Raw genomic sequence first — 20176 nt, 5'->3', positions numbered from 1 at the left:
TGCTCAGGGTCTCACAGTCAGGAAGTGTCACAAGGGGAAGTCAAACTAGGTCTTTCTGCCTCCAACTCCAGCAATCTATCTGATACCATACTCCCTCTTATCTACTTACTATCTGCAAACAGAGGGACCTGGGAGGTAAGAAGATGAATACCTCATGATGCCTACAATCTAGTTGAGGAAGACACAAGAGACAGTGAGATACGTGCACAAGTGGGAGAACAAAAAAAAAAGGTATTGTCAGAGTTCCTAAGGAGGAAAAATAACTAGAAGGGAGAATGTGACTATTGGTCAGATTAGAACGGAGGGCGCAAGCAAGTGGGCGGTAAGAGACACAGTGGTAGGAGGGGCAAACCTCTGAAAAATTCACGCCCACACATACAGACACCCCACCCTCCAAGGAAAGCGTTAAAAAACAACCCCACAACAGACACACTGCTTAAGTGAGGAGGATGCAGCGAAGTGAATGTTCTTTCAATGTTCTATTTCCAAGCCTACTCAATGTCCCCTTCTTCTTCATTGTGACCTCTCTCAAGGAGTCTCTCTCTTCCTTCATCAAGTCTCCTCCCACCTGCTCCAACAACCCAGGTGCTTTGGGGGCTTTCCTTTGTGAGGTGCTAGAACTCCAGATAAGAGAGAGGTCAGAGGAAGAAGCCAACCAAAGACCCAGAACTGGTCTGTTGGGTGAATGGAATTCCTGCCAGTTTCAAAGTTCGCCTTCCTTTTCTGCTTCCTACTGGGTAAGATGGCTCTGTATGGGGAGTGAGAAAATGGATGGGGTGGCTAGAATCAAGCATGTGGGTGTCTGTCAAAATGGGACAGTGGGGGAGTTAAAAGGGATTTATGGAACTGAAATAGGCAGCAGATTAACTCCATATGGAAGGGAGGATATGCAATAATTGAGGGTTGAATTTATAAATGGAAGATTTCATTGAATGCCCACAGTGAAGGAGGGACATACAACATGGTGAGTGAACCATTGTATCCTGTCTGCGTTCATTTCTCTGGGAAGGGAAATGAGTCTCGGGGAATGGGTGAACAGAAGCTATCAGGGTCTTGCTCTAGGTAGCAAAATATCCCCTCTCCCTGAAGATGGGGAAATTTAGTATCAGTTCACAGTATTTCCACTTCCACCTCCCTGCTCTACCCAAGGAATTTTTCCAATAATGAAGAAGGGATTATGGAGTGAAATGTATAAGATGCATTTAGAGCTTTTTCTTAGAAGTCTTCAGAGTCTCGGGGTGCTCTTCTAAGGAAACAGGATGTCAAATAAGGGTAAGGACTGTGATATTGGGGACTCCGTGGATGAGAAAACTCCCTCTAACAGTGACAGGCAACAATTTCTCTGCAACTTAGAGACTTAGAGCCCAACGGTCACACAGCCAGGATGTGATAGACAGGTCTTTCTGATTTCGAGGCCAACCGTTTATCCACTATACCACACTGCCTGTGGGTTGGCACATAAAAAACAACTGCTGGGGGAAAAAATAAGGGACAGAGCAAGGAGGTTTTAAGTTGGTTTAGGAAGAGGAAGGAAAGAAGCAGAGGCAAAAGTAATTATGTTAGTGAAGAGATGTGGCAAGTGACCTTGGGTCACTACCTTGAGATGTCTATAAAAGTTAGCCAGATGAGGGAGTTTTCATTCAAATCAGACCCATTGGCAGATATTTCCTGACTTTCAGGCTTGTAGGGCATGTCACCCAAAGAGGCAAAACTGTGTTAACCACCTTGGAGATGGTTAAGAACAGGAGAAATCTCTTCACAATTATCAATCAACAAGCCTTTATGGTCAGGCTCAGTGCTGGAGATGAAAAGACAAAAATAAAATCGTCCCTGCCCTCAAGGAGTTTACATTCTACCAGGGGAAATATGTAAAAGTAAAGAAAGGAAGGGCCAGGAAAATATATAGACAAAACAACTGGTAGGAGTTCTGCCATCTTCTTAATTCCTAAGAAAAGAGAAATCCAACTGTGAGTTAACTGATCTCACCAAGTCTCGGAAATCCAGGAAGAATAATGCACCCTTCACACACCAGGGGCCCAGAGTGATTCATTCCCCTCTCCCTATTCAAAATGAACCCATTACATACTACAGAATAGAAGGTAAAGGCTAAGTACAGAGTAAGCACTGAAAATATTTGTTCTTCTGTCACACTGAACACGGATCAGCACTTCCTGTGCCCCTGGCTACATCAGCACATTGGAACTGATGCTTCCTGTGGCTGACTCTCTGTTTCCATTCCGGTAAAGCTGCCAGCTACCTTCTAACAGCATAAGGAGGCTCTACCTCTTAGCAAAGCTTCCTTCTATCACTTGGCCATCTCTCCCTCACTCAGTGCTTCATACACCACACTCCTCGCCCACATGCCCGCACACAAGGAAGTAAAGATCACAAAATGTCCCCTAAACCACCTCTGGATCCAGAGGCAGGTCACAGGTTGCAACGTAGAGTGGATGCACATAGGTGGAGTTCAGCTAGCTCTTGCAGGTGAGGCCCACCAGCCCAGGACAGATACAACAAGGACTGGGATTGTCCAAAGGAGTTTGTAGAGGAAAGAAGGAGGGTAGGGTCAGGAACATGGGGAAGTTAGGAATGGGAAAAGTGGAAATTTCTTTGTGGGAGAGGCAGTATATTACAGTGGAAAGTGAACTGGACTGGGAGGCAGAGGACACAGGTTTGAATTTTGGCTCTTCGACTCAGCATTGAAGGGTTAGGTAAATGATTTATCTATCACTACGCTAGTAAGTGTAATGGGTTTGAATTCCGGTTCTCCTGATTCTGGGTTCATTGTCCTGTCCACTAAACCATGCTGGAGCTTTGGGCCAGTTGCTTCTTTGCTCTGGGTCTCAGTTCACCTGTCTGAAAAATGAAGGAGTTAAACTAGATGATCTGTAAGATCTCTCTAGGTTCTTTAATCCTGTGAGTTTGATTTTTAAAAAATTCAAATTGGTAGATCCCGAAAAGAAAGAAAAAGGAACTGAGGGAGCACTTGAAAGAAAGGGCCTCAGATACCAGCAAGATTGTAATGTAGTTTGGTATTGACTGGTAACAAGCTAATTAGATTCAGCATAATTAGATACAAATAACAGACAAATTCACTTTCGCTCTGGGGAATCAACAACTCAAAAGGCCTTCTGGTTTTAAAGAGGGCTGGCTAGCTACCTGTTATGAGAAATCAATAGCAGAGAAGACTATGATGCTTTAGGAGAGAGTGGACCTAGAACTAAAATATGATCTATTTCTTCAACCCATGTGTTCATTTAGCAACTTAACCCACGACGGAAACACTCAACTCTCTATTCTCCAGGAACAAAGAGAAGATTATGGAATACACCACAGTCCCACAGACTGTTGGTAGCCCCAGTGGGTGAGTTCATTTAAAGACTTGCTTTAATGGGCTAGCTAGCAGATGGAGCTCTCCTCACCACTGACTTACATGGAGGATGGAGGTTTCCTTTGGGAAGCTCCCTTCTTGACATTGCTGTTGCCACTAAAACTACCTAGACACATTTGATATTATCTATTGGGTGGTTTGTATCGGAGGAGGAGAATGGAAGGACTGTGGGTGTCTTTGTAAAAACTAGACAGCAGCCTTAGTGGGGGATTTTCCCAGGGAAAAAAAAAAAGCTATGTGGGTACATTTCAAATTCTGTCCTGCTCGGAGTCAAAAAGTTGGATGACAGAAACCAGTTAATCTATGTTTTGGGGATTTTGGGGGCTAAATTCAATTTAATTCCATTCAGCAAGCAATTAAGGTATCTGATTTGTGTCCAGCACTATGGTAGGCGCTGGGGATACAAAGAGAAAAGCTCCCAAGGAGCTTACATTCTCCTGTGCCTTAGAAGGTGCTGCACATTTCTCACAAGAACCTCCCTGGGTAGCTTCTTGCTTAAAGAGGTTATGGACCATTATCCAAACCCCATTCCCTACCACCCACTTCCTAATTCCTTATCCCCATGCCCCTCAATAGTCCTACCCCAAAGTTCCAACCAAACACTTTCCACTGTGCCCTCTGGAAAGCCTGCTCCATAGGCAATAAACTTCCCTTCATCCTAAATCTTTATCTTTCTCATTCCTTCCATCTTCTTCCATCTTCCATCTTCACCGAAACCCAGCTCCCCCTTAATGACAAAATTTCCCTGGCCATCCTTTTTGGTACTGACTGCAGCTTCAATCATTCCCCTTGGCTCACTCTTGGTCAAGGTAGGAAAGCTGGAATGCTCGTTGGATTGGGTTAGATTAGATCCTCTCTTTGCTCTAGGTTTTTAGAACACCTCTCTCTCCCTGTTCCCTTCCTACGTATCAGACTGCTTCTTCTCAGTCTCCTTCACTGGATCCTTATCCATGTCACACCTTCTAACCATAGATAACCTACAAGGTTCTAACTAGGCCCTCTTCTCCTCTCCTTCTCACTTGGTGACCTCATCAGCAACCATGGATTTAATTACCATCTCTGCGCTGATGATTCTCAGATTTTTCTATCCTACCCTAACCTTTCTACTGACCTCCAGTTTCACATTTTCAGTTTTCCTTCAGACATCTTGAACTATATTTCCACTAGGCTTTTTAAACTCAACCTGTCCAAAATGGAACTCATTAACTTTCCCCGAAACATCCCTCCCTTGTGCTAATTTCCCTATTACTATTAAAGGTAACACCATCCTTTCAGTTTCTCAGGTTTATAATCAAAGTGTCACCTTCAACTTCTCACTATCTCTCACCCCTCATAGTCAATCTGTTGCCAAGGCTTGTCGATTTTACCTCTATATCTTTCTCGAATATGGCCCCTTTTCTCCTCTAAGACTGCTACCACCATGGTGGAAGCCCCCCAGTCAGCCATCAAAGTAATTTTCCTAAAGTGAAGGTCTGGCCATGTCACTCCGGTACTCAATAAACTCCAGTGGCTCCCTATTGCCTCTTAAATACAAAATGCTCTATTCAGCATTCAAAGCCCTTTCAAACTTACAGCCCTCAGCCCCCTCACTTTTCCAGTTTTCTTATACCTTTCTCCCTGCCCTGAACTCTTCAATCCAGTGGCACTGACCTTCTGGTTGTTCCTTGAACAAGACACTTCATCTCTTGGCTCTGAATATTTTCCCTGGCTATCCCTTATTCCTGGAATGCTCTCCCTCCTCATTTCCATCTACTGGTTTCACTGGCCCCCTTCAAGTCCTGACGAAAATCCCACCTTCTCCAGGATGACTTTCTCAACCCCTCTTCATTCCAGGGCCTTCCCTCTTCTAATTATTTCCTAATTTTCCTATACTATAGCTTGTTTTATATGTATTTGTTTTCTTATCATTTACCTCATTAGCTTGTGAACTAACCTTGAAGGCAGGGGACTGTCTTTTGCTTCTTTTTGTATCCCCAGTGCTTAGCACAGTGCCTGGCACAAAGTAGGCACTTAATAAGTATTGACTGACTGACTGACTGAGAAGTATCGCTACTTAGGGGTTTTGTTCAGTCAGAGAAAGGATCAACCCAAGTTTCAACATCAAAATCAGCCTGAGGTAACTCAACCAGTTGTGTTTAGAGTATTTAGGGAACACAGTTCCTCCTCAGAGCACATTGGAGAATCAAGTTCATGGGAAAAGAAGGTGTGCCTTTAGAACCTGCCCTTTGGGATTATGATTACCTTTGGTGAACCCACTCAGTTCCTCCTTAGTTATGACCACCAAAAGGCCTACGAAAACCTTGGTGAGATTTTCCTTGTTCCCTCATCCCCCAAGGCAGGAGAACTCATGAGAGAAAAGGAGTAAGGAGCAAACACAAATGAGGGTGGGAAAGTCAGAATGGCCAAATTTTATCCCTTACTCAGCTCTAGACCTGTTCCCACTTGTATCCTTAGCTTTACAAATCATCCCCTCCAACTTTATAGCTATCATCTCTTAGTCTATGTATCACTTAGTACATAGTAAGTACTTGATAAATGTTGATCATCAATTGGTCCCAATCTCTTGCTCTCTCAATGGAAAACAAATCAATCTACTAGTCCAGACTTTCCCAGAAATCCAGTATTTTAGCTTAGGTGAGGCAGTATGGTTTGCTAGAAGCCACACTGTACTTAGAGACAGATAGACCTGAGCTTGTCCCAGACTGGTCATTTATTAACAGTGTGACCTTGGGCAACTTGCTTGACCTTTCCAAGACTGTTCTCTTCTATAGAAAATGAGGGATAATAATACTTGTACTACCTACTTCAGAGATTCATAAGGAAATCATGTTGCAAGTGAAATCACTCCTTAAATGTAACAGCATCCTTGTCTTCAAATCCACTACTGTGTGGAACAATTCTCAAAGAGGACCATGACATCAATGAGGTGATGCCATGAATTGCAAGTGAATCAGATTTAGGTAAGGGAGGAATGTGCAAAGTCACCAGCCTCACCCTTTCCTCCAGAGCCATCTGGGTCCAGTGACCAGATGTAGATCAGGACGACTGGAGATGGCACCAGATGCACAGCATAGTGCCTTGCATATAAGAAGCACTTAATGAGTGCCTATTCTTTGATTTTTGTTTGCTTTGTTTCACCTTTGCATCCCCCATGCCTGTCTGCTGAGGAGTCTTTTGCACATAGCAGGTACTTAATAAATTATTATGGAACAAACCAATGAATGGCCCCTTTTTTTGGAAGAGATGAGCCTTGAGAAAGTTTTAAAGGAGATTAAGGTTGTGCAGCTCATTGGAGAGGGAGGAGGAAGAAAGAGAGAGATCAAAGTACTTTGGAAAGCACCCCTGGCAAAAGAACTGGCTCTTAAAATTTTAGACTCTGTCATTGACTAGCAGTGGGTCCTTGAATTGGATTCTTTACTTCACTGTGCCTGATTTTCCTCATCTATTTGTTGTTCAGTTGTTTTAGTTGTGTCTGACTCTCCAGGACTCCATTTGTGGGTTTTTTTGACAGAGATACTGGAGTAGTTTGTCATTTCCTTCTCCAGCTCATTTTACAGATAAGGGAACTGAGGCAAACAGGTTAAGTGACTTACCCAGGGTCACATAGATAGTAAGTATCTGAGGCTAGATTTGAACTCAGATCTTCCTCCTAACTCCAGAGTGGGCACTCTATCCACTGCACCACCTAGTTTCTCTGCTCCTCATCTATAAAAGGAGAGATTTACGCTATGCCATTTCTACCTCCCTCCTTCGTTTTTCTTTTCTCCCACCGCAACCTTGGACGATTCCCCACATCTGCCAGCTTGGATAGTTGGTGGAGCTTTTGCCTTATTCTTCCAAGAACCCAGTTTCTATACCATGTCTTGGTCATCTCCACACCCAGATGCCCTTTCCAGTTCCTCTTCATTTGTTGTTTTCTCCAATTAAAATGTAAGCTCTTTGAGGGGAGAGCCTGCCTTGCTTGCTTATATTTGTATCCTGAGCACTTAGCACAGTGCCTGGCACACATTAATAAGAGTTTTATCTGTCTTTCCATCATTATGTCTAGATGATCTTTAAAGTAACTTTCAGTCACTTCCAAAGTGTTCCATAATATAGGCAGAAGTGAGCAAGACATGTAGTCTGACAGATGAGATGGGTAATTAGACTGGAGGAAGACGTGTCGTCAGTGGTGGAATACATTGATTGGTACAGCTAGGAGGGGACCCTGAGATGTTAAGCACATACACAAAGCACCATCCAGCCTGGGGAGAAGGACCCTGCATTAATTGTGATTCTCCTAGATTTAAAGACCAGCCCAGTGTCCTGTTTTCTGTGGTTGCGGGGTTGTTTGCCATTTTCTTGGTCACTGCTCTCCTCTTCACCCTATGGTTCTGGAATAAACGGAAAAAAGGTGAGTCTAATTTGTCTTCAGATCATGTGTGAAAATTATCCTTGTTATTTAAACTCCACCTTTAGGCTATTTAACTTCCCACCCCAGCTCCATTTGGAGGAGCAGACTAATTGCATAAAGTCCTATTCAGTTCTCACATACCCCCAGAGCTGTAACTAGGACAAGGCGACTAGGACTTTGTCTCTGGGAGAGGAAATTTAAAGGTCTCACTGACAGTACTCAGTAGCATAGAAACAACTGAGTGGCACACAGTTAGCAAGAATAATTAATTAAAATAGGAAGTTACCAGATGGCAGTTTCTTTCCCCTAACTCCTAAATATAACCATCATTGCCTCAACCAAGGTAAGCTTCTCCCCTTGCCTTGCCCTGGCAGTGGCTTCCTGGGTAGTAGCCCTAGGGTATCCTGAGGTCTCTGTCACACCTAGAAACTCCCAACTGAATTGAGGTTAGGTTTCATGCCACTCATCTAGGCTAGCAAAAATTGCTAGTGGTAACACTACAAATTCCACCCAAGAGGTAGAGCTTTAGTCCCCTCAAAGAATTTTAACCATTGATTTCAAAATTGTCAATGATCATTTGAATGCAGGTTTGCTTGTATTTTTGTGTTGTTCACTTAATATGAAAAATGAATCAAACCCACTACTCTTGGGTGCCGTCTCCTCCCCAAGACCTCTTACTGTCTTTATTGGATCATATGAGATTGACCTAATCTGGAAAAATGACTAGTCTTCTAGTAAGAGCAAGACAATCTCCCAGGTACAGTCCATGCCCAAGAGGTGAGGTTCCATCTAACCCAACAGCTCAGATGCAACTGACATCTCCCTCATCCTATTGCCTTGTAGAACGGGTATCTTACTTCCGGGTCACTGTTGTTCCCCTGGTGACGCTGTCTCAATCCAGAGAACGAGCGAAAAACATCTATGGTTTTCTGCCCCAAAGCCAAGTGAGGCCTGGTAGGTTCTTTTCTCATATTCCTGGGTCCATAGAAGAATTAATTGGCATCTCTTTAAGCTTTCAAAGGATCATAGATTTAGAACCGAAAGGAACCTTACTGGCAATTATTCTAATTTCCTCAATTTGTATATTTATGAAAACAAGCCCAGAGAGGTTAATAATTTGTCCAGGATCACACAGCTAGTAAATGGCAGAGCCAAGATTCAGAAACAGCTCTTCTGACTCATAATCCAAAGATCTTTCTGCTTTTATTATTACTCTGGAAAGCTACAGAAAGAATGAGACCAATGGATCTCAAGATTTAATCCCAATGAGATGGCCCTAGAGAGCTACAGGAGGGGTATAAGGGAAAAGTGGGAAAGTCCAAACAGGGTGAGGAAGGGGAAGTGCCCCCAGAATTAAGGAGAAGGAAGAAGATAAACTGTGAAAGTACACATGGCCTAACTTTACCCAGTCACTGGCCATCATCTTCAAGCTCAACTCAGGATGGGGAGTGGGAAGCAACAGAAAAAACTTCACCTCTAACCCTCTGGTCACAAGAATATCAGGTTAGTTACCAGAATAATCTTTCTTCTACAGAAGCCTGGTTATATCACTCATTCCTCTGGTCAATCAGTCAACAAGCATTTATTAAGCACCTACTATGTGTCTTGCACAGTGCTAGGAGCAGCAAATACAAAAGTATTCCTGCCTTCAGGAAGTTAACATTCTATTGGGGAGATACAACATGTTCACAGATAAGTAAATATAGGCTATATGAAAAAAAATACACGGTGATTGTTGGGGGCAGAGAGGACTAATAACTGGGGGAAACAGGAACATCTCTTGAAGAAGATAGCACCTGAGCAAAGCCTTGAATGGAACCAGGGTTCCAAGGGGCAGAAATGAATAGGGAGAGCATGCCAGGTGCCAGGGACAGCCTTGTCTGGGGGTAACAGACGGAAGGCCAAGTATGAGGAACAGCCACTGGGTCAGTCTGGCCAGAACATCGAGTGCACAAGGGGCAGTAATGTGTAATAAGCCTGGAAAGATAGGCCAAAGCCAGATTATGAAGGACTTTAGGTACCTGACAGACGAGTTTGTATTTTATCTTAGGTGCAATGGGTAGCCACTGAAGTGTCTAGAACAGGGAAGTGGGATGCATTTTAGGAATACTAACCTGGGCCAGGCTTGCTAGGGCTCACCTGGAATTCCTGCTGCTGGGACGCTGAAGCCAGTAGGTCACTTGAGATTAGGAATTCTGAGCTGTAGTAGGGCTAAAGTTCATTGTGTATCCACACCGGATCTGGCACCAATACGGAGAGTTCTGGGAATGGAGGGCCACCACACTATCTAAGAAGAGTTAACCAGCACTGGTCAGGAAAATGGAGCAGGTGAAAAGTTCTACACTACTCAGTACTGGGATCAAACCCATAAGTAGACACCACACTTCTGGCCTGGGAGATACAAAGGGACTCAAATATAAAAAAAAGATATCAATTTAGCAGCTGCATAGAGGAGAGGGAAAAACTGGATACAGGGAGAACAATTAGGAAGCTATTGAAATAGTCTGGTCTCTGAGACCTGAAATTATAGTATGTATGGTAGTATGGGTAGAAAAAAGAATTCAAGTTAAAGAGATGTTGAAAGAGTAGAATTGGTAAGACTTGACAATTGACTGAACATGGAAAGTGGAGCGTGGTGAGTGAGAGTGAAAAATTGAGAATAATCCCCATGCTGCTGGAGAATGATGGAGGAAGGAGGCCTTACCAAAAATAACAAAATTAGAAGAAAAAGTGGGTTTAGTAAGAAAGAAAATGTGTTCATTTTGGATATGTTGAATTTGAGAAGCCTATGGGATATTCGGATAAAGCTATCAAGCTGATAGTTAGAGATATGGGACTAGAGCTCAGGAGAAAGATGAGGGTGAGACAAGTGGATTTGGAAGTCATCTGCATAAAGATGAAAATTGGATTCATGGAAACTAATGATATTGCTAAGAGAAACAACATAGAAAGAAGAGAAGCCCAGCTTAATGGACTTCTCTCTGACCTCCTCAGTCAATAGCAAGCTTTCCTCTCAGACCTCATATAAATTCTTCATTATTATTCCTTTCTTACACTTAATAATTTATCATGTTAGGTTAGGGTTAGGGTTAGGGTGTAGTGGACAAAAGACTGGCCCTGGAGTCAGGAAGACCTGAGTTAACTCAGCCTAAGACACTTACTAGGTATGAGGTTCTAAACAAGTCATTTTACCTCTGTTTGCCTCAGTTTTCTCAACTGTAAAATGGGGATAATAATAGTACCTATCTCCCAAGGTTGTTGTAAGGATAAAGTAAGATAATATGTATAAAGTAATTTTCAAACATTAAAGAATTGTATAAATGCTATTGTTGTTGTTGTTGTTGTTCAGTCACTTCAGTTGTGTCCAATTCTTTGTGACCCATTTGGAGTTTTCTTGGCAGAGATACTGGAGTGGTTTGCCATTTCCTTCTCCAGCTCATTTTACAGATGAGAAAACTGAGGCAAACAGAGTTAAATGACTTGCCCTGGGTAACACAACAATAAGTGCCTGAAGCCAAATTTGAACTCAGGTCTTTCTTCATGATTCCATAGTAGGCATTCTATCCACTGGGTCACCTAGCTGCTAAACTATATAAAGGCTAGCTATTATTTTGTTGCTGTTGTTATCTATATTTGTTTCATATACCACTCCCCAGACCATAAATTGGAGGAACATTCTCTTATCTAAGCTGGTATCTCCCCCAGCACCAAGCATAATACTCCATATGTATACGTATATGTATATGTATATGTATATGTGTGTATGTGTATGTGTATATATGTATATATATGTATGTGTATGTATATTTACATATACATATATATCACTTAACAAATGTTTGTTAAATGTTGAACAGATGAATATCTGAAGTCCTGAGCAATTCCAGGTTCACCTGTAACACTGGGATCCATTTAGGGTTTCATCACTTGATTCATGGGTTGTCCTACATCTCTTCTCAGACCTGTTCTCTGATTCTTGCTCTTCCATATCTTTAAGGTCGGCGTCACTCAAGAACCATTCGTATTTTCAGTACGGAGAGTCTCTTTCCCAGAAATTCAGAAAATCCTAACTCTGAGCATATGGTAAGACCCAGGCACACACACACATACACATACACACACACGTTCCTCCATATTATTGGCCCATATGCCTATACACACACATACATATATATGTCACACACATATACATACATGAACACATATATATGTATATACCTTATATATATACATATTCATACATATATATAATTTTTCCCCAGTAACAAAGAATTCTTGGCTTTTGTGCTCTTATGTCCAGCACATAACCTCTGAAGAAAATTAAATTAATACTACTATGATTCCTAAAATGACCTTTCTAGTCCTGTGTTGGGCTCAGGAATTTTGCTTTCTGTCTGAGTTAGTTTAGAGTTGTAATTAAAAGAAACATTATCTCTCATACCTGTAGCTGTTGGGATACTTCCAGAACATCTGTTCATTATCTTTAAGCCCCACAAGTTAACTTGGTAACATCCCCAAAAGATATGTTGACTGTCCTTGCCTGTCCCTGTGTAATTAGGGGAGTTTTTAATCTGTTCCAAGGAGACAGCAAGTCTGGTAGTTTTGATCCCCTAGCAAAAATTATAAAGGATGCATTCCATAAAACAATTAACATTCCTTAATTAATAGAGAGGGGCAGTGATTAGCCTCATATGAATGCCAGTCTGCCTTTCTTAGTATAGCTAATCATAATGTTCCCATTCCAATTCTACAACAACCTATCACCTTTTCTCCACACCAACTAAGATCCCTTTTTTGTTGTATGTCAATAAAAAGGGTCCCTTTCTTCTTACTGGGGTTGCTGACTTTACTGAGGTTGCCAGTCTGACTCACTTGGTTAACAGTTACACATCACTATCAAATGATTAAGCTCAGAAGCTTGTACCCCAGTTTACCTTTATTGATTTTATAAAATAATATTTATAAAGTAATTTTCAAACATTAGAGAACTATATATTTATTTACTATATATATATATATATTTAAGTATATATATTAAAAAACTGTCTGTCTCCGTACAGTATAACCATACAATAATCATAGAAACTCAGGATTGGAAGAGAAGGACCCCAGAGCTCATCCAGTCAAACCCATAAATGAATAGTAATCACTTCTACCCCATATCCCATATTTTCATTACACATATGTGAAACAGACTAGAAAACAATAAACCTTTCCTGGATCTTTGACCCAGGACATAGCTTTTTAGGCTTAATTTATTTTTAAGGCTACAGAAGGTCTTAGAAATAGTATGATAAAGGAAAAAACCAAAAGTTGTAAATAACACATCACAACATGAGTAGGAGAAGAAAAAAAAAAAAACTCTGCTAATGTTCCATATCCCTTTCTGATGAATTTAAATCACTTCTCCTGACAGTTCTCACCAACAGTGCATGTCCTCCAGTCATGCAGGGCCAGTGTTCCTGCTGTTGGATATGAGGTTGGCATCTATGACAACACTGCGATATCCCAGGTGCATGGGAACCTCATCCCTGCAGTAGATTATGTCAATGTTGGAGCATCCATAGAAAGCATGAGCACTTCTTCAGAGGATTCACAGGATTATGTCAATGTGCCCAATGCTGAAGAAGTTTCTAGGAATCCAGGTGCAATGGACTCCTTGTCTGAGGATCTCCACAATCCTCAAACATCTGAGGAGAGTGAACCCAGTATAGAAAGAGATAGCGGCACTAAGAATGCTGAAGACTCCACCAGTATTTGGGTTCTAGGCCTTGAGGACAGTGACTATAATGGGGATGCAGAGGGCTCCTCTCTGTCCTCTAATGACTATGTAAACGTGCCAGCAGCAGATATTGAGGATCAGGACAGACAACACTGGGTGACCTTTCAAGATTGCCGAGCTTATGACAATGTCCTATGGGCTGAGCCTAATAGGAAAAAGCCTCATGCAGGGGAAGAGTTGACACCAACAAATAGAGGAAGCATGCTGGGTTGGACTCCCAGTCTCCCTTTTGATGTCCATTGTGAAGAACCAAGAGAGAACTCGCTTGACTTCTGGGATTATGAGAATATTGAGCCATTAGCACAGGATGGAAACAGCCAAGAGACATCTGCAGAAATGGATAGCGAGGACTCTGATGACTACATAAATGTGCCGGCAGTGGTGGAAGAGGGGAAGCTCGACACTGAGCATGGGACTGAGGCAAGGGCGCTGACTACAGAGCAGAAGCTCACTAACCAGGATGGAGCTTTCTGTACGTTCCTTCCTACTTCAACTTCTGTAACCACATAGCAGTGCCCCAGATCAATGAAGGACTGAGAATCTTTCAATATGAGCCATCTGGTAAAAGGTGGGAAGAGGTGATGGGTGAGCAAAAGGAACTGTGTGAAAATGGTGGCAGTGGTGGTGGGCGGGCAAAAGCAAGAAAGAAACTGCTTTTGAGCCATGGAGCCTGGTAGAAAGAACGTAGACCTGCAAGCCAGGAGAACCAGGGTTGAGCTCTGGTTCTACCAAGTACACGTGTCATTTATAAGTGAATTACCTCCCTGTACTTCAGTTTCATTATCTGCCAAATGGGCATAATAATGATATCTGGCCTACATACCTAAAAGGAAGTGTACTACAGCAGAAAGCACCATATATTTGGTGTCAAAGGACTTAGGTCCAAGTTCCAGCCTGGCCTAATCCCAGCAAATCCATACTTATGTGTGGGCTTGGGAAAATAACAACCTCTCAGGGCCTCAGTTTCCTCATCTGCAAAACGAGGGGTTGGACTACCCCACATGGGGTTGCAACCCATAGTTTAAGAAGTGCTGAAGGGATCGCAGATGGAAAAAATTTAAGAAGCCCTGGATTAGATGATTTCTAAGGTCCCTGCCAGTTCCAAATCTATAATCCTGCCCCTCAAATCTCCTGTGAGAATGTTCTAATAATGGAAAAGCACTTTATAGAGGGGTAATGCAAATATAAGGAATGATCATTCCAAGCTAGTGACATTACTAATGCCCACCCCAGAAAACACATCATTAACAATGTTGCTACAACTCCATTTGGAAGCAGTTAAGATATTACAAGCACACTCCATCATAAAAGTGCCCCAATTATAATGTTTTCAATCTCTGGCTCCTAATCTCTATTTCTCACCAAAGCTGCTCCAGTTTTACTGTTTCACCTAAACCTGGGTTTTCATGGACTCAATTAAAGATATTAGTTGGGTCTGCCTACATGCAGAAGTCTAGGCAAGGTCTGAAGGACTGAGCTAGGGGGAAGTTTTCATTTGGTCCATTTGTATGATCATATGCTCTTCTTGGAAAGGAGCTAAGCTAGAAAAGGGCCCAATCTGTGAACCAAGATCAAAGGCACAGAATTCGACATACCTTCCCACTCTGCTACTGACTTGAGCAAATTTAAGTCATTCTGTGCTTTAGTTGCTTGACTATAAAGTTAGGGATAACAGAAGACGTGTTTGTAATTGCATTGACATAACTTGTATATGTCAACATACACATATTTTTCACATATGTTTTCACATATATGTTCCGTCTCCCTAACTGGATTGTAATTTTATTGAGGGCTGAGACCCTTTCATAATTTCTTTGTATCATCCATAACATCTAACCCAGAACCTTATATATACTACATATTCAATAAATGTTTGTTGATAAGGGAAATAGTATATGTGTTTTGTTCATGTGTTCACAGTACATATTTCTAACTCGGGATAAATTATTAATCTACCCTGCATAAGACTCCCCTTATCGCTGAAGAGACAGTGTATAGGCGCATGCAAAGATTTCTTTCTGGTAAAGAAGGTTGTTGAAAGGAGGATGTTTGCTAGTTGTGATTAAGGCCCAGATACTGTATACTAAGATAGCAAGGGCATTTCCTTTTCCGGAAGTCACACCGAAGACCAAAGCAGAAAACAGTTACGCAGCCCATACCAAGGGCCTGTGTTCTTCATTCTGGGAAATGCTAATCAGATACCTCAGAGGTGTGTGTGAGAGACAACTGGAACTTGGGGTAGTGTGACTGAGACTTTTCCTAAGTGCACTTAAATTTAGAGAGCAGTATAGCACTTGGATGGCTTCAGCGGGTAAGATGATTTTAGTATTTAGTTAGCAAAAATAATTGGTTAAAATGGGAGGCTACTTTTCCCCTCACCACATTGCCAATCAGCCCCAAGGTGAACTCCTCCTGGGATTGGCCTGGCCTGTCCCCTCGCTCAGTGGTGGTCTTCCTCAAGTGGACTTCCAGTATTCCAGGGTCTTTGTATCCTTCCCCATGATTCAGTGCCCTGGAGTCTCTCCTCCATGAGACTTATGCCCTGAGATCTCATGTTTCTTCAAGGCGTCTCTTACCCTAGTTGAATTTTTCTTAGAAAGTTGACTAAAGGATGTTTTTAAGCGCTGCTTGTCCCAGAGCATGTTTTGTGGAGCTTTCCCAGAGTGCTTGTCAGAATGGTTTTGTTCAGAAGATGTGTTCAGTTGGTCAGATTGGTGTAAGTAAAATGTCTGATCCAGCCCTAAAAGTCTGATCACTGATCAGATGAACTACATTTTGTCTTCAGAGTTTTGAGGAAACCTAAGACTAAAGGCGGGGGGATACACGAGAAGGTGGTTCTGCTATCTCCTGTAACTAAGGTAAATCAGTGCCCTTCTGCCAAGATTCACCAGGGTATTTGCATCCAGAGGGATTTCGCAAGGCCTAAGTTCTAATAGCCAATTGGAATAATTTAAATTGGTATAGATTCAGAGGCCTATTGGGTGAATCAATAATATCCCCATTTATTCACCTATTCTCTGCTTGGACTCTACCAGTGACAAGTGACTGATTTCCTCACTAGGCAGCCTCTAGTTTTGGAGAACTCTATTTATTAATAAGTTCTTCTATACATTAAGCCAAAAATCTACCTTCCTATAACTTCCACTCATTGCTTCTAGTCCTGCTTTATGGAAGCAAGAGGAATAGATCTGATACTTTTTCCATATGCCAGTCCTTCAAATTCTGAAGACAGCTATCATGTCTCCCCTCGGTCTTCTTTTCTCCAGCTTAAATGTCTCTAGGTCCTTCAACAGACAATGATACTGCTGTCAACAATGATAAATGGTATTTGTAAAGCATCACATGTCATAGATATGTGTGTATTTATGTATATATATATACATATGCATATATGCATGCATGAGTATATGTGAGTATGTATGTATGTGTGTATATATTCTCTTCACAACAATTCTATGAAATAAGAGATATGGATATTACTCCATTTTATGGTTGAGAAAATTGAGATTCATAGAAGCTAAATGACTTGTGCAGAATCATGTAGCTACTAAATTTCATGGTGAGGATCTGAACCCAGATCTTCTTGACTTCAAGTCCAGATCTCAATTATCCACTGTGCCTTGCTACCTCCTGTGACATGGTTTCAATTCACTCTCCTCTGGATACACTTCAGATTGTCGAAGTCCAGACTGACCAGCTCAAAGTCTAGTGATTCTAGAACCTCTCTAGAACCATACTACACTTCTACTTGAGCCTAAGAATCAGACCTAACACAAGATCCATCCTAAGGCACAGATCTATCTTCCTCCAGATCTCTAACTTGATAAATTGAGACGTTCTCCAATTTCTTCTTCATTTTCTTCACCGCATTCAAAATCATTTCCTTTTTTTTTCACACCTCTCCTCACAGCTACAAAAGCAAAAACTTATCTGCACTCTTGTTTCCTGTCAGTCAGTATTTTTGAAATGTCACGGCTTAGTGTCTGCATATTTCAGCATGATGCAATGGAAAAGAGTGCTGGATTTGGAGACTTACAACTTGAGTTCAAATCTCAGCTCTGCTACTTATTCTCTGTGTGACCTTGGACTAGTCAAATAACTTTTTGGGGGGAGGCAATTGGGGTTAAGTGACTTGCCCAGGGTCACACAGCTAGTAAGTGTCAAGTATGTGAGGTCAGATTTTAACTCAGGTCCTCCTGATTCCAGGGCCAGTGCACTATCTACTGCAAATAACTTCTTTAAACCTGATTTTCCTGACCTGTAAAAGGAGAGGATTGAATTCAGTGATCTCTGAGACCTCTTTCAACTCTAAATCTATGATCTTATGAATGCTGTTAAGGACTGAGTTCAGTGATACTACACCAGAGACTTAGCTCTATTCAGAGGTGATGGAGCCTGTTCAAAAGAACAGGTTAAATTTTCATTGTGAGTGTTTAGTTGGGGAAATCAGCAAATGCCTATAGCTTTCTTCAAAACTCAGCTCAAGCTCCACCTCCTGGGTTCAATCTTTTCTGAATTTCATCCCCTGCCATGCACACACACACATACACACACACACACATTCATGATCTTATATTTACTGTGCAGCTGACTTTAGCTTGTTCCTGTATATTTTTTTTTTTCTCTGCCTACTCATCTACATGAGTGAAAGGAAGACTTGGAGTTTTTTTTTTTTCCCAATGTATTTTTGTATTAGTTCAAAGCATCTTTCCAATCAATTCAACAAATAATTAACAAACACCTGCTATATAAAAAGTGCTGTGCTATGACAAAGTGAAAGGGTTCCTGCTCTCATGGAGCATCCATTCTGCTATGGGGTCAGTGATACTTGATGTACACAAGTAAATCTGTACAAAGTATCTCAAGATAAAGTGTGTTAGTTCACGGGGGAGGTTTCACGTAGGAGGCAGCGTGGGAGCTGTGCTTTGAAAGAAACTGGGGATTCTAGAGCCTGAAGCATTATTTTTTAATATCACTCCAAATAATGTTTTTAATTTCCTTTTTTATTATAAACTTAACCATCATTATCAACATAAACATTCCTATATACAAATAAAAAAAAAGGATTTTATATGAAATGAAGACTTGGAGTTTTAGAAATCATGTAGTCCCTCATCACAGAACTATTTGGTAAGTAAGAAGCAAATAACATTAGTTGCTTTATAGCCTAAACTGGAGAGATGAGAATTTGCAAAGTGTGTTAGCTAGTCTCCTTAAACTGGGGTGAGGTAGGGACTTAGACCTATCAGGAAGAGGCAGGAGAAGGAGGACTAAGCCCTAAGGGCCTTATCTAATGCCTGAAGATGAGAATATCCAGGAAAGCTAAGGAAATGAGAGACCTTGGAGCCCAGACCAAGGAGTAAACAGGGAAGGCTTCTGTTGGTTATGGGATGATGGCTGCTGCCTTTTGGTCTATAAGAACATGGCAAAGACTCTAGTTAGGGATTACAGCTGAGCCTGAAGTTGAGGTTAGTGCAGGCTGAAGCAGGCACTCCACTATTAGGGAGGTTTCTGTGATCCTACACAAGACCAGTGGGGAGGCAGCCAATCACGAAAGTCAGTGTCAGCATGAACAACACAGAATCATCAACAGCCAGGCAACAGGCTGCCTTGTGGGCACCTCAGCCACATGTGTACCTCTCTGTGTTTTCCATGTGTGTCTACTCTTCTTGCTGGGTATATTTGTGGGAAAATACAACCCAGTTTGTTGTGGGAAATGTTTTGTTTCTACTATTCTTGCTCTGTATGCCATTTCACTAAATACTTTCTGAGCTGATTGTGTCCTTTTGATGGGGTATGGGCCCAAGCTGAGACCTTTGTCCCTTACCCCAAAAAGAATTTGGGTCCCATTTGTCTATGGGCCCTAGAAAACCCCACCTTGGACTCTCCTTGAACTCCCACTTGATCAAGAAAGTCTCTAGCTTTGCCTGACGCTATAATCCTATCAACTGGCCTTCCGTTGCCCCTATGCTCAATCTTTCAATTCTGTTACCCTTAACCTAGCCTTCCATTATATGTTACCTCAGGATGGCCTCCAGCTACTTCCCACCCTTGAACCTATCTAGACCCCATTCTCAATCTCCCAGTCACTCCCATCAAGATCCTCCCTAGATCCCTCCTCTAGTCACCCCAGCCTACTGACCATCCCCATCAAGATTCTCCCTAGACCCCTCCTCACAGATACCCCAAACTATTTGGCCACTCCTAGATCCCTCTCATAGTCTTTCTGTATATTAGGTCCATCTTGTCTCCATTAAGGTGCTCAGATTCTTAAAATCAGGTCAGTAGTGCTTAGATTCCTTAAAAGTCTGGCCAATATGGTGAATTTTTAATAAACCTTGTCTTTGACTGAAAAAAGGCTTAGGTCAAATTCATTTGGGCAGGACTCACATATTGCTATTCAGGGTCCCAGCACCCCTAAACTTCTAAACCTCAACATTTATGGATCCCTGAACCTCAATACTTTGGCCATTTTTTAAAAAATAATTTTTATTGCTATTTTCTATTTTCATATCACTTTCATATGCCAATATATCCCACCCCATCCACTCCCAGAAAGAAATCTATTTATAACAAAAAAATTTTTAAGTGAAAATAAACTAGTTCAACA

The 20176-nt window shown here is 41.8% G+C and overlaps 1 protein-coding gene across 2 annotated transcripts; it reads left to right on the top strand.

The window, feature by feature from the left end:
- Positions 1–425: 425 nt before the first annotated feature.
- On the top strand, positions 426–15446 carry LAX1 (lymphocyte transmembrane adaptor 1). Of its 2 annotated transcripts, XM_027871598.1 has the most exons (6): positions 426–737; positions 3262–3364; positions 7675–7784; positions 8628–8738; positions 11782–11867; positions 13201–15446. In XM_027871598.1, exons 2-6 carry the CDS (start codon positions 3321–3323, stop codon positions 14074–14076), a joined length of 1227 nt encoding a protein of 408 aa, XP_027727399.1. In that variant the 5' UTR covers positions 426–737; positions 3262–3320; the 3' UTR covers positions 14077–15446. The 2 variants fall into 2 exon arrangements, with proteins under 2 accessions (XP_027727399.1, XP_027727398.1); XM_027871597.1 differs by lacking the exons at positions 426–737; positions 3262–3364 and having other exon boundaries at positions 7100–7784.
- The last annotated feature ends 4730 nt before the right edge of the window (positions 15447–20176 follow it).

Source organism: Vombatus ursinus, unplaced genomic scaffold (genome assembly GCF_900497805.2).
Source record: "Vombatus ursinus unplaced genomic scaffold, bare-nosed wombat genome assembly UNPS02014798.1, whole genome shotgun sequence".
Classification (NCBI taxonomy): domain Eukaryota; kingdom Metazoa; phylum Chordata; class Mammalia; order Diprotodontia; family Vombatidae; genus Vombatus; species Vombatus ursinus.
This window is presented reverse-complemented; position numbering and strand designations above follow the sequence as displayed.